Source organism: Perca flavescens, chromosome 7, assembly GCF_004354835.1.
Source record: "Perca flavescens isolate YP-PL-M2 chromosome 7, PFLA_1.0, whole genome shotgun sequence".
Lineage (NCBI taxonomy): Eukaryota > Metazoa > Chordata > Actinopteri > Perciformes > Percidae > Perca > Perca flavescens.
In genome coordinates, this window is record NC_041337.1 from 19280547 (window position 1) to 19293765 (window position 13219).

At 39.6% G+C, this 13219-nt stretch overlaps 1 protein-coding gene and 1 long non-coding RNA gene across 9 annotated transcripts; one reads left to right on the forward strand and one right to left on the reverse strand.

The window, feature by feature from the left end:
• Nucleotides 1-164: 164 nt before the first annotated feature.
• LOC114558142 (uncharacterized) lies at nucleotides 165-11106 on the forward strand. 5 transcript variants are annotated; one of them, XR_003692921.1, is made up of 6 exons: nucleotides 165-384; nucleotides 2965-3018; nucleotides 6020-6909; nucleotides 9785-9932; nucleotides 10030-10215; nucleotides 10342-11106. It is a non-coding gene; the product is annotated as an uncharacterized LOC114558142 (long non-coding RNA). The 5 variants fall into 5 exon arrangements; XR_003692925.1 differs by having other exon boundaries at nucleotides 10473-11106; XR_003692922.1 differs by having other exon boundaries at nucleotides 6120-6909.
• Nucleotides 4196-13071, reverse strand: ikzf4 (IKAROS family zinc finger 4). Of its 4 annotated transcripts, none has more exons than XM_028581908.1 (8): nucleotides 12703-13071; nucleotides 10921-10975; nucleotides 10727-10834; nucleotides 10314-10616; nucleotides 10014-10181; nucleotides 9146-9292; nucleotides 8855-8986; nucleotides 4196-6936 (listed from the first exon to the last, which is right to left on the reverse strand). In XM_028581908.1, the coding sequence occupies exons 1-8, from the start codon at nucleotides 12859-12861 to the stop codon at nucleotides 6116-6118; spliced, it is 1893 nt and encodes a 630-aa protein (XP_028437709.1). In that variant the 5' UTR covers nucleotides 12862-13071; the 3' UTR covers nucleotides 4196-6115. The 4 variants fall into 4 exon arrangements, with proteins under 4 accessions (XP_028437709.1, XP_028437708.1, XP_028437711.1 ...); XM_028581907.1 differs by having other exon boundaries at nucleotides 9146-9298; XM_028581910.1 differs by having other exon boundaries at nucleotides 9146-9298; nucleotides 12666-12787.
• Nucleotides 13072-13219: the final 148 nt, after the last annotated feature.

Below are 13219 nucleotides of genomic sequence, written 5' to 3' on the forward strand. Positions count from 1 at the left end.
CGATTGGTTGGGGTTAGGCATTTCACCTCGAGTTGTTAAGGTTAGGGTTAGGGGATTGGTCAGGGGATAGGACCTGTACATAGACGCCTGGCCAATAGTAGTGTGTGAACGCTATTGAAGGGCGGGTCTTGGCGCGGCCATAGTGGGATTCGTAATATCGCTGCCCGCTGAGTGCCCAAAACACCATCATCAACAGTTTGTCACGAGGAACATGGGGGGTGCTGCCACCGTGTGGGACGTCACTATTTTTTTTTTTTTTCATTTAGAATTCAATTTACAAATATTCAGGTCGTATGAGACACCACTAATGCCAGGGGGACTGTAAGTTGCTGCGTGTCACCTTCAGCTCGCAGATCTCAGCGGAAGATAGATGACAGACCACCTGTGAGTAGCCTAAAATAAAATACATCCTGTCTTGTGTTGGTTGTGGAACATCACCTCAGAAAGGACACATGTCACACAGTCACAGTGCGTGTGCAAGTGGATGACACAGAAACATGCTGTAGTTGTTTCTCTTCATTCATGGTATGATTAACTGATCAGAAATGAAGATAACAAGCTATTTTAACAAAAACCTCTTTTAACAAGGACCTCTTTTTTATTTTTTATTTTTTTATTTTACCAGGTAGGCCGTTCAGAACAAGTTCTCATTTGCAACGACGACCTGGCCAAGAATAAAGCATAAGCGTGCAAGACAACATACAGTTTTCCCATTCAATATAATACAAGAAAAACAGAATACAATAGGCTACATAGTGCAGATTAGGTAGGCAATAGAAAGCCGTCGCGAAGGGAGGGGTGAGTGAGTCAAGGGTGAATAAGGTAATAACAACACAATATACATGAATAGACAGTCTATAACAATGCTGAGATGTATTGAAGAGTCAGTATATAGTTAGTGCAAATAGTGGTCTAATTAGTGATGTAGATCAGTAATAACACAGTAAACATGAATATACAGTCTATATAAAAAGCTGAATGTAGGAAGAGTCAATATAAAGTTAGTGCATATAGTGGTCTAGTTAGAGATGTAGGTCAGTAATAACACAGTAAACATGAATATACAGTCTATATAAAATGCTGAAATGTGGTAAAGAGTCGATATACAATTAGTGCAGAGTTGTGGTCTAGATAGAAATGTAGATCGTTAGAGTGTACTAAAATTGTGTGATACTAAGGTGGGAATAAAAGAAAAAACAGTTGAGCATGTTGGGCAGATGAAAGGTGCAAAAGAGAGAGAGCAGAATATGATAGCGTTGAAAATGTGCATTTGTGCAAATATGCAATTGGGCGTGACAAGGATAACAGGGTAAGGGTGTGCAAAACAGTGGGTGAAAGATGGATGAAGGAATAACAATTAGCAAGTGCAGTGAACAGACAGGAGCTCAGACAGACGTGATTTGAAGGCAGTTAGTGGGATAAAGGTTTTAAGTTTCAGGGTTTTTTTTTAGTACGTTCCAGTCATATGCAGCTTAAGCAGCTGCTTGTTTCAAATGACAGCATGCTAAGACTCAATTTACAACCAACAATTATTTCCATAATATATTAATTCATCTATAATTTCTTTGATTAATCAATTGAATGACAGTCTATAAAATGATGGAAAATTGTGAAAAATGCCCATTATAATTTCTCTAACAACCTAGGGGTGACACCTTCAGAATGCTTGTTTTGTCTGACAAGCAGCCCAAAACCCAAATATATTCAACTTACAATGATACAAAACAGAGAGGAGCAGCACATCTTAACAGACACAAACAACACACGGTGTATGTGCCGGGGCTTGCAAGCCTTCAATCACTACAAGACTGCTCCATGCGCCTGTCACGGCAACATCTCTCCCGAAAGCACCAAATTACTGTTGTGCACAGTTGGAAGCCATAAACGACACGCCCACCAGGAAGTCCATCATTTGGATCTCTCTCCTCCATCCATGACATTTACACAAAACGCTGCACAAACAGAGACTCCAGACTCAGCAATAGCTTTTTCCCCCATCCGTCAGACTCCTTAACACCCTGCTGCTCACAAACTTCTACACACACAACTCCCCCCTCTCTTTCTACACATTCACATGTGACTTTATGCCCTCGCCTGGACTATAACTGACTACTTGCACCTCACTACATAAATAGGACCCAAACACTGCTTTTACTGTTGTTTATTGCAATATCACTTTACATTTGTTTACATTAATTTACACTACCTGTATTTATTTATATTTACACTACTTGTATTTATATTTTTCTATTATTGCACTACATGTTTGGTATTGTACTAAATGTTTGTACCTTGTTTTGTATCTTCTTCATACCCGTTTATGTATCTTGTTGTTTGCACCTTATGCTCTTTCTTTTGTTTTTGCACCTAGGACCAGGGAAACTTTGTTCCTCTATGTACATACTGTACTGCACTGTATATAGATGATGACATTAAAGTCTCTCTTAGTTTCTCTGATCTTATCTTATCTCTTATCTTATTTGATGAGCTCAAAAGCTACATTGAAAATAGAAAAAATGCGTTAAAAATAAAGAACTTTTTGCAGTCAGCTAATGTGTATTAGTGCTGCGTTGGGTAAAACATGCAAAAACAAACAAATTAGAGAAGCATCAGAGGAGCATGCTTTCTAAAAGTTTCCTGTTAAACAGGTAGGCAATTTCTTCTAACTGTAAATTCAACAAATTCACACAGGGATTGCGAGCAGATTATTTCCTCAGAATTGTAAAGCTGCACATACCACAAGTACGTACGTTTCTCAAGTTGTGCCAAATCCTAAAAATAGCTTTAATGATTAAATTGCTCAATCTTGTGAACAGTTTTTAAAGGCAGTGACAGCCAGACTGTTTAGTTTTTTTATTTAGTGATGGTTGCACTAAGAAGTGGTTTTGAATTGCACATGTAGTCAAAATAAAATAGATCTTAGAACTAAACGTTAGTACGCCATGTCTTTCTTGCCTGTATCAGGGTGGTGATGACTGATGGGTGCATTGAAGGTCACGCAGGTCTGCTGTTGTCAAAGTAAGAAAGAATACTCTGTGTAGACGTGTGCATTTTACATATTGTTTAATATTTTATACTTCTGAATGTTTTCATTCACTGACACTGTAGGGGTTACTTTATTCATGTACTTTTTGAATTGCACTTGGAATCTGTATGTAGGAGGAGCCAACACAGATTTTCCGCTGCAGAGAAAAAAAAGGTCAAAACTTACCTGAAACAGACAACATAACAACAAAATGTCATGTGAATATAAAGCAGTCTAAGTTTAGCCCTAGTTAGCCCTTTTCCAATTTAGAATGTGTTTCTCAGAAGAAATTCACTGCTTACCCATAGCTCTGAAGTCTTAACATTCAATATACAGTGCAAACATATTATATAGTACTGTAGATATATTACAGTGACACTTTATATATGTAAATACAGTACATTTTTCACTTTTTTAAATGAGGCTTACAATATACAATATGTTTTCTGTAACACTTAACTAATTTGAAATGTCTCATTAATTTAAGACGTGAAATGTTTAAAACATGGAAAATCAACTTAAAGTTAAAAATGTTTCAAGACAAAATAAATTATTTGGCTTCCATTTAAGTATCCAAAATACATATACTAGAGGGTGCCTTCTTAGACCCATAACATATCTAAGAAGATAAACTCTTAAAATTATGCTTTTACTTTTTGTTAAATCATATTAAGTAATAATAGTTGCTCCAACTGTTATAATGATGGTGTTTTAGTCTGCAGGGCTTCATAAAGGGAGGTCGTGTAATATACAATATAAACCTTTCTCTTATTAAATAAACTAAATATACCATGCGTACTACAGGCAGCTACCCAATTCTTTATATCCTAAAATCTGACATGGACTAATAGGCAAAGCTGTTTCAATTAAAATTAAAATGTTGGTCATAGTAAGAACAGTTAAAGGAAGTGTGTGTCTGATCAGTATCTACAGAGTAATGTCCTGTGAGTCCTGTATAATGTGGAATTTAAATTTAAATTTTTGTGAAACAAATACATATCTCTTAAATATCTAGTCTGCTTGTATTTTTGTAGTCACATAGGAGGCATTGAGAAACTGAATGAGAAACTCTTACTGCATTTCGAGTAAAAAAATAAGCACAAAGATGTGGGTGCCATCATAGTCGAACTACAGAAAATCACTTTTACAATAAACTCAGCTTTATTGACAGTAAAAAGTTTTGAGAATATCGAAGGGCACGCATTTGTAACTGCAAGAACATCTTGGAAAGCAACAGGACTTGTTGAAATAATGAGGCAGTTGTACATCTTTAACTTTGAGGTAAAGTGTTTTGTCATGTTACATCATTCACAAAATATCGTATAACATTGAAAAGTTCACACAAGGAGACAAAAACCATGCCTCATTTTCACTTCTTGAAATTACTTCACATTTCAAAAAGAATTCACAATTCAGGGAAAAGCAGAAAATGACAAGCACACATGCTATATTCCATTCACACACATTTCTCTAATCAAACCAAGTGCATTCCTAAATTACTTTTTTTCTCAAACAGTTTCAAGTATAGTTTTGCCTGCGATCAAAGGAAATTAAGTTAAACTATGAAGCAGCAAACCCACAATAACAAGTAAGAATACTGAGTTTGGTCTCATCTGTTCCCAATATTAACATTATCAGATAACTCACCATACTGTAGCAATAAGGTATTTGGATGCTATAAAGAAGCAGGAGGTAACATTTTATGGACTTGAGGAATATGCTGGATAAGATTTGGAATATAGCTGATTAAATACACCAAGGCTGAAACAAACAACACTAAATAGATAACCACAAGTGATAACTTAACAGATACAAACTGATTTGTTAATTAATGTTTAAATAATAAATTTGTCAATTCACTTACATTATGCAAATAGTTTAAAATCTCAGCCTCAACTGCTGAGTACAAAACCACAAAAAATTGTTGTAGTTGAATTGATATTTAATTCTCAGTCACACATTGCAGCAAACTTCAGTGTAGGCCGCAGGACCAGTGCAACGCTTTGAGATTCTGTAGAAGGCCGGCTCCGTTAAAAATGCACTGGTGTTGCAAATTAGATAATCAACTATTGTGAGTATTATGTGATTTATCAGTGCAGTAGAACAATCGCAGAAAAAAAAAATTGTAAAGCCATCAAGTGCTTCAGCAAAAATGTTCATTTATAAGCAGGGAACCTAAAAGTGCAATCCTGTTTAGGTATAGCACCCTGGGCCATCTCAGTCAGTCTCTTACTGTACACTACATGGCTCATGGTCTGATCTGCACCAGTATTCTAAGGCTCACTTTAAAATCCAAAAAACTATTTTACATCTGAGCCCTGAAGGCCCTGAATGTTTAAGTTAATTTCTCTCATCATATCGCTTTGTTCTGATAGTCTTGCTGTGCAGCTGCAAATATTCTCTCTTCTGAGGTCACTTTACACATGCTGTAAACAATGTTTTCCTACAGCAGCGTACTACTGTAAGAGTTAAGGCAATCCATTTCTGTGCTTCGTCTGTGACAAAAGCTCCTCCCAAACCCAGAGGCACAAATCTCTCAGTGCATATTAAGCTTACCTGACACACGACCCAAAGTACCCTCCTCTACCCCAAAAACAAAGCTCTCAGTGCATACTAAGCATACCAAATAGAAATCTTAAAATGTACATATCATGCTTTCCTTTACTGCCTTTGCACATGACCTCTCAAAAGTACTAACTAAATCACTTAGCAAAGATGGCTAGTCAAGATTTTTGAGCACCAGTTCCCCCCATTTCTTTTTAGTTAAGAAAAAATCCCCGAAGAAGGCACTTTTGAAGCAAAACCTGTAGTTTTGCCAGATGATTTTATATGGGAGTGCAATCAATCATAAAATGTAATTTGCCTCCACTGAACTTTAAATGCTGCGGTAAAAAGATTTTTCAATCACGTCTGATTTAGTTTAATAAATATTCTCACAGTAAAACCACAAATATTTTTACTTACTTACTTACTTACTTACTTACTTACTTACAGGGATTTAAAGTAACTGATCTGGTGCAGAACAAACGGGAGCCTACAACTTTAGAGAGCAGCAGTCACCTCTCCTCATCCGACTACTGTCCCTTCTCCTCAGCCCACCTGATGCTCTCCGCGGCTGATGTGAGACAAGAACTCGTAGCGGTCCTGGCTGCGGTGGCCACAGATGTTGCACTCGAAGGGTTGGAGGAAGCCGTGGCAACCCATGTGGATGGTGAACATGACATGGTCCAGGAAGAGGATGCGACAGTGCCGGCAGTGGAAGGAGCGCACAGGCCGACCATCCCTGTCTAACACCTGCACAGTCTCCCTGGAAGAAAGGGGTAAGACAGGGCTCTTCTTTGCTATTGTGGGGGGCGCAGGACATGCTCTCTCCCACTCTGGGTCCAAGTCTTTGACCTGCCTGAGGCTGGAAGTGGGATGGCTGCAGGGCAGTGCTGGGGTTTGGTAGTGGAGGTGGTGGTTGTTAGAGGTACTTGTTGGGGCTGTAGCCCGTGTGCTCTGCTCTTCTGCTGTGCTCTCTGTGTCTGTAGAGTCAGGGCAGCCGTTGGGTGAGGTGGTGTGGCTATGGGCTGAGCGTTGGTCATCCCGGCCTTCACCTGCCTCCCGCCCAGCCAGGCCAAGAGTCACTGCTGCCATCCCACCTCCACAATGTGCTCGGGGGCCCTGAGGAATCACATTGCTGTTGATGGAGCCTATAACTGTGCGTAGCTCTGACAGGAAGGCAGGATGGAGCTGAGACAGAGCGGGCGGCTCATGGTTCTCCCCTCTACCCCTGCTGCCTCGGAGATGTGGACCAGCCAACCCAGCAGAGTCCCCAGCGGGCTGAGAGTTCATAAGGTCCCCCTCCTTCTCAGAGCCAGAAGACAATTCGTAAGGTGCTTCAGGTAGGTCGAGGTGCATATGCTTTACACCTATGAAAAAGACATATCAATAATAAACGTTTAAGATGGAGCGTCTCATGGATTTACTTCATCTGGCCCATTTTCACGGAGCAACATGGACCAAATGTCTCCAAACTGGTAACAGCAAGTTGACATTTGGCTGACTTGCACTGCAGGATGGCTGAAGAAGGAAAGACCAGGTTCTTATTACTTCTGTACTTTATCAAGCTAAAGATATATTATTATTATCATATGCATTTGTAATAGGTTATACATATATTTCTACGCTCTCACTGAATGGGTCACCTGACTTGGGCACTGCATACTGACTCAGCGGTGAGAAAGGCAAGGCAGACACTGTTTCACCCTAGATACCTGAGGAAATTCCGAGTATCCCCTCAAATACTGAGGATTTTTACTCCTGCATAATTGAGAGCGTCCTGTGATGGGGAACATCACTACCTGGTATGGAAACAGCACCGAGCAGGACTGCAAGGCCCTGAAAAGACTGGTTTGTTTGGCTGAACTTACAATAGGCAATGCTCTACCATGCCTAAAGGATATTTACACCAGGCACTGCAAGAATAAGTCTTTCCTCCGTGTTGAGGTCGGGAAGAAAGTATTGGATATTATATTAGAATATTATGCAAGTAACAGGGTTGACAACAGTTACCGTATTGGTAGTCTTGCATTGCCAGACCTATCTCCACAGCGCTGCGGAGGAAGGTCTGTCTAGTCCACACAACATTTTGGGATTGGAGAAAAACATGCTCTGGTTTCCTGCAGGTTGCATTATCACCAACTACTGGACTTACTTTCCATGTTTTGAGAGAGCCTAAAAGCTGCTGTATACCTTAACAGCTGCTGTATACCTTCTCCACACTACCACAACACCCAAAAATCTCCTTGCTGTTATCTATTATTGATTTAGGTTTTCTTTCTATTTTAGCAGTACAATTAATTATCATTGCCACAAAAGCCAAAATCTCATCATGCTTCCTGGCTGACTTGTCTTCCTTAGCTTTCTGTCTCACCCCATATCTTGTCTAACCTACTTCCCTGTGCTTATGTCTTGCCTTAGATCCAGCCCTGATGATTTCTGTCTCCCTTACTCTCTTTGGACAGTTTGCCTTGCATGCTGTTGATTCCCTTTGCAAAGTAATCATTCAGGCTCTTTCTCACAGTCTCCTTCACATTCATACTCCCCACAACTTACTTGTCTTTTTACCATCAACTTCATAAAAGGCAGAGGATTTCACTTCCTGGAAATTATGCAACTTTTTTCTCTGAAGGGGTGTTTTCATTAAAAGTAACAGGGTTGACGACAACCTGGGGACCAGGGTTATTATAGTAAACTAAACTGAAATGAAAATAAGCAGTGAAAAATATTTTCAGTAACTGAAACTAAAATTAAATGGAAAACTAAACTTAAACGATATTGTCTGGTTAAAAAAACAGAAAAACAAAACAAATAAATTTCTTAAATTTTTTAGCTAGAATATTTCACTAACACACTCTCATTGAAAATTCAAAACTATCAACTTTGCTGGGGACCCGACTAAATTGTTGTTTATATTACACATTAACAATAAAACCCATTTATGAGTAATGAAAATATGTTCAAGGCTTTATATAAGTTTACATTTATATGTAATGGTTTGACTTTTTTGGCCACAATAGCTAGTGAAAGTAGAAAAGTCATATTGAGGGACAGGTCATTTTTACATTTTCGCACAAAAAAGTTTAGAAAATTATTTAAAAACATGAAATATACATATTAATGTATGTTTATGTTACGAGACATATTATGGAAACTAAATTATAAAATGTTGTTTATTTATTCAAATTTACAGAGCAGTTTTATTCGAGTGACACAAAATGAAACATTTTCTTATAATGACCCAAATATTAATATCATGGATTGTCTTATTAAAAAAGAAAAACTTACCCAAAAACTTCTGTGGCGTTGACCTTTTGCGTTTGGTAATGCTAATAGCCAGTCTATCCACAAACTGGATTTTTTCCTTGGATGGCTGGAGCACAGGTTTAGTAATTGTCTCCATAGTTCCTGACTCTTCACCTGCAAACAGAAAGCCCATTGTCATCAATATACTAACTCAGTAGTGTATACATATGTTAAATTTGCTTTATTTAGTCTATATGCATTTACAATCATGTAGAAACATACAAGCTTATTGTCTAAAAAAATAGTGAGTTTCATGTTTGTGTGATATGTTACCCTGTGCTGCATTCACTGCTGTCTGGTGGTCCAGACTCTTCAGATAACTATGGCAGCGCTCTAGATGTTCCTCCAGTGTGCTCTGTTGTTTGTAGCTGCGACTACAGTAGCTGCACTTAAAAGGTTTTCCGACTGTTGGAGAAGAAGCTGCACCTCAAGAGAAAAAATATTTTATTGATTTTTTCCGAGATGGATATGGTTGATTTAATGTAATTCGCTCAGAAATATTGTGGAAACTACTACAGTGGTGTTGTTGTTGGAGGGGATTTTTATGAAGAAGAACTTATTATTGGCTAGGTAACCTAGATTTGAAACAATGGATTTCCCCATTGATTGGCAATTCCTCAAATTGTTCTATACTGCTCACCAACGATGACAGAAAACGCCTAACCCTTCACCGCAACGTTTCCTCTTAATAAGCCGTCGGAAAGACTGACGTCAATTCGCTGAAATCCAGTTTACAAGAATCTTTTCTTCGAAAATGAATCTAAAAACCAGTGGAGATCCACCAAGGCCTACTGTACCAAGACTGTGTGTCAACACCTGTTTAACGTGTGTTCACAAATTGAAAGCACCAACAGGATTTCCTGTTTTCACAAAATGTTAAATGTCATATTTTGTCATGTTTTTTTTTTACAGTACATTCTACTGAAGAAGACTATTTCCTCTGAGCTTCAGAGAAGGGGGCCGTTCTAATGAATATCCGCTTCTATCGCTTACTGTACCCTTGTTTCATACATTATATGTTACGGAACAACTGCATCCATCAAGTTCAAGAACTTCTTAGGTACATTTATGAAAAATCTCTTCTTACGTATGTTTGATGTGTTAGGCACTGTTGTATTGCATTTAAAGCTCAATGATTTACCTGTGTGTGTGCGTAGATGTCCAGCCAGGGCATCTCTCCGGCGACAAGCATAGCTGCAAACGGGACATTTAAAAGGCTTCTCTCCCGAATGCAACTTGATGTGGCGCAACAAGTTCCCCTTCTGGGTGAAGGAAGCTCCACACTGGTTACACTGGAACGGCCTCTCGCCTGGGAACACATGGATGGACAGAGGATTTTAGAGGTTAATCACAAATCAAGTATTGCCTTTATTTAATGACATTAAGGGTAATATTTTGTCCATAAAATGTGTTTGTCACTGTCTTGCTGGGTTATTCTCACCTGTGTGGCTACGCTTGTGCACCATCAGCACGTTGGGTCCGATGCAGATCATCCCGCACACCTCACACTGAAGTTTCCCATTGGGCAGCCGGATAGGTCCTGGTGAAGTAGCATTTGGACTGGCCATCTCATTGTAAATGCTCCCTCTGTCTCTTCCAGCCCCAGTGTACTCTGCACTCCCTTCTTCCATGGGGTCCCCTCTGTCATCCCTCCTGCTATCGTCCCTCACAGCCTCTCTGATCTCTGGCCGTGGAGCACCTGGGGACTCCTCATCGCTGCACAGCTCAACCTTGATGGAGTTTGCTGTGTAGACAGAGGTCGAGGGAAAAACACATTTACTTTCATACATAATGTTAATGAAAACTTCTATACAGACCATGTGGCCACAATGAAACAAAGGAATAATAACTGACCACTATGGGAGCGGTGTGGTGAGGACTGCTGACTGTTTGGAGATCTCGCTGAAGGGCCCTGCAACCCGCCATAAAAATCCTGTTCCATTGATGACTCTCCTCCATTACCTGAAACACAAATATGCCCATGTTATTAAAGTCTGGAGACTGTACATACAAATGTATAGTAGTTCCTCCTTTACGTATAAACTTACCTTGTGCATTTGAGCGTCCATTGCAATCCTCAGCATTCATTCTCTCACCAGATGCCTGCAAGAATATGATTTAAAAACAATGTTACTTTTTCCCCATTTGTAATGATCAATTTTTTATTCAATTTTTCATGTTAAACACATAATGATCATTTTTGAGAAGATCTCACTTTCCTAATCTTAGTCACATTAATTAACATGCATATAATACATTTGATGCTAACCATATAAAATGTACTTACCAGCTGTTTTTTGTTACAAGAATAAGGCTAGGAAACCAATAGCTTTAGGCTTTCAGTTCCAAGTGTCTAATAATAAGTTCACTGTTATAAACTAATCTATTTAACTGGGATTCTGCCCTGCTATTTCTGTATAGTGTAGATTCTTCTGCACCGTGGCCAGCAAATGAATATGAGAGGCTTCACGTTTATAGAAAGCTAATGACCATGACTGATGGAGGAGGAGTTAAACTTACTAGAGGTGGACAAAATAGCTGGAACACCTTACACTATTGACGTAATGTCAACAATATTCAATATTAAGATAATAAGATCAAACTTTATTGATCCCAGGAGAGAAATTTAGCACTGGGGCAGCAGAAAAAGACGATGACCAGAGAGACAGATATGAAAACAATACATATAAGCAAAAATAATACAATATAATACATACAGATTAAAAAAGGTCCTGTTAGAAAGCTAAATACAGTACTTTACCCTAACCAGTGTGCATACATTTATGCAAAAGAGATAGCAGTTTTCTAATTATCTAAATGTATACAGCTTCACAAATCTAACAATATTGAATTTTGTTGGGATTAAGTTTATAGGTAATATTTATTTGCAGTAGTTTTGATTATTAATTGTTGCTGTTATTTTGTTCTCCCCCTCTGTAAAGGTGCAATAAGCTAATCAAAATATCATAGGTGGATTTTACTGTAGTGCACTTACTTCACAGCAAACAACAAAGTGCAAAGAGGTATGGGGACACCAATTCCCAACACTGGCGGTGCTGAATATTTTCTAGACGGAAAACATGTTAATATTATGTGACCAGATCCTCTAATTTCATGTTGGAAAAGAGAGAGAGAGAGAGAGAGAGAGAGAGAGAGAGAGAGAGAGAGAAAAATACCCAGATGTACAATGCTGCACCTTTTGCTCAAATGGATGACAACAACAATGGACAGAGGAGACTGTGGAGCGAGCTGGGAAGGGGAGGGGGGTGCGGAGACAACACATCGCAGGGAAAATTAATATCCTGGCATTGGCCGCGCATGGGGAGCAACAGGCGCTGATGCAGCCGGGAGACGCGCAGTCACACCAGCTAGGGCACGGCGGTTAAAAAAAGGGGACGCGCACTAGCGCCGACCCTTGCCTGACAATCCTTTCTGGGCGACTGTGCATTAAAACATATTGCATTACATTTTCAAATAACTACCATGCTTCTCCATGTATGCTACTTGTTTTAGCTGCTTGGTGGGTTTGGTCCGTTATGACACCAATCCGCTCATGGACGGTCGAGACAGCGGCGAGACACAACAGCATTTTGTTGCAGGAGTTGCCACTGTCCGAATTGTCCGCATGAACACTGCTGTCATCCAACATCGAGCACGTCAAACTGGCCAGGGCTATGCAATGTGTCTCATGAGCCGTTGCTATGGCACCCGACCACACGACAAATGGCATTCACCCTACCAACTACTTAAAAACATGCCGTTCTTCCAAATTGAAATCGATGGATGGTCTTACCAAGCGCCGCGGTGAAGTCCACAAGCCTCCTCCTTACCTGGCGACCGATCGGTGTTTTCCTTTTTAATTGTCTGGATAGCTGTTTGTTTTCCCAGGCGACGACAGCATCTCCGGGAAACAACTTCCGGGCCCATGCTGGGATACAGACCGAATAATTGTACAACAGAGCTCCTGATTCTGTGATTGTCGAATGCATCGATGCATTTCAGCTCTGGTTACAGGTGGCAAAAATGTGATGAAATGTTGGCTATGCCATAAGAAGAACTCATTGGCTCGACAGAAGACTAGTGTAGGCTGATGCGCATTAATATCTGTTTGGAGAAAGGTTGCAAGATGGCCAGCCTGCTATATAGTACAATTATTCACTGAAAATCCAGACACTGATCAAGACATCATCCGGAAATGCTGGACGATGAGGCGGGTGATTTTCTCTCTCTCTCTCTCTCTCTCTCTCTCTCTCTCTCTCTCTCTCTCTCTCTCTCTGGCGTCTGTCTATAAACCTTTATTACATCATAATTATTAGCCTACATGATTAATTTTAGTAACGTTAGGCC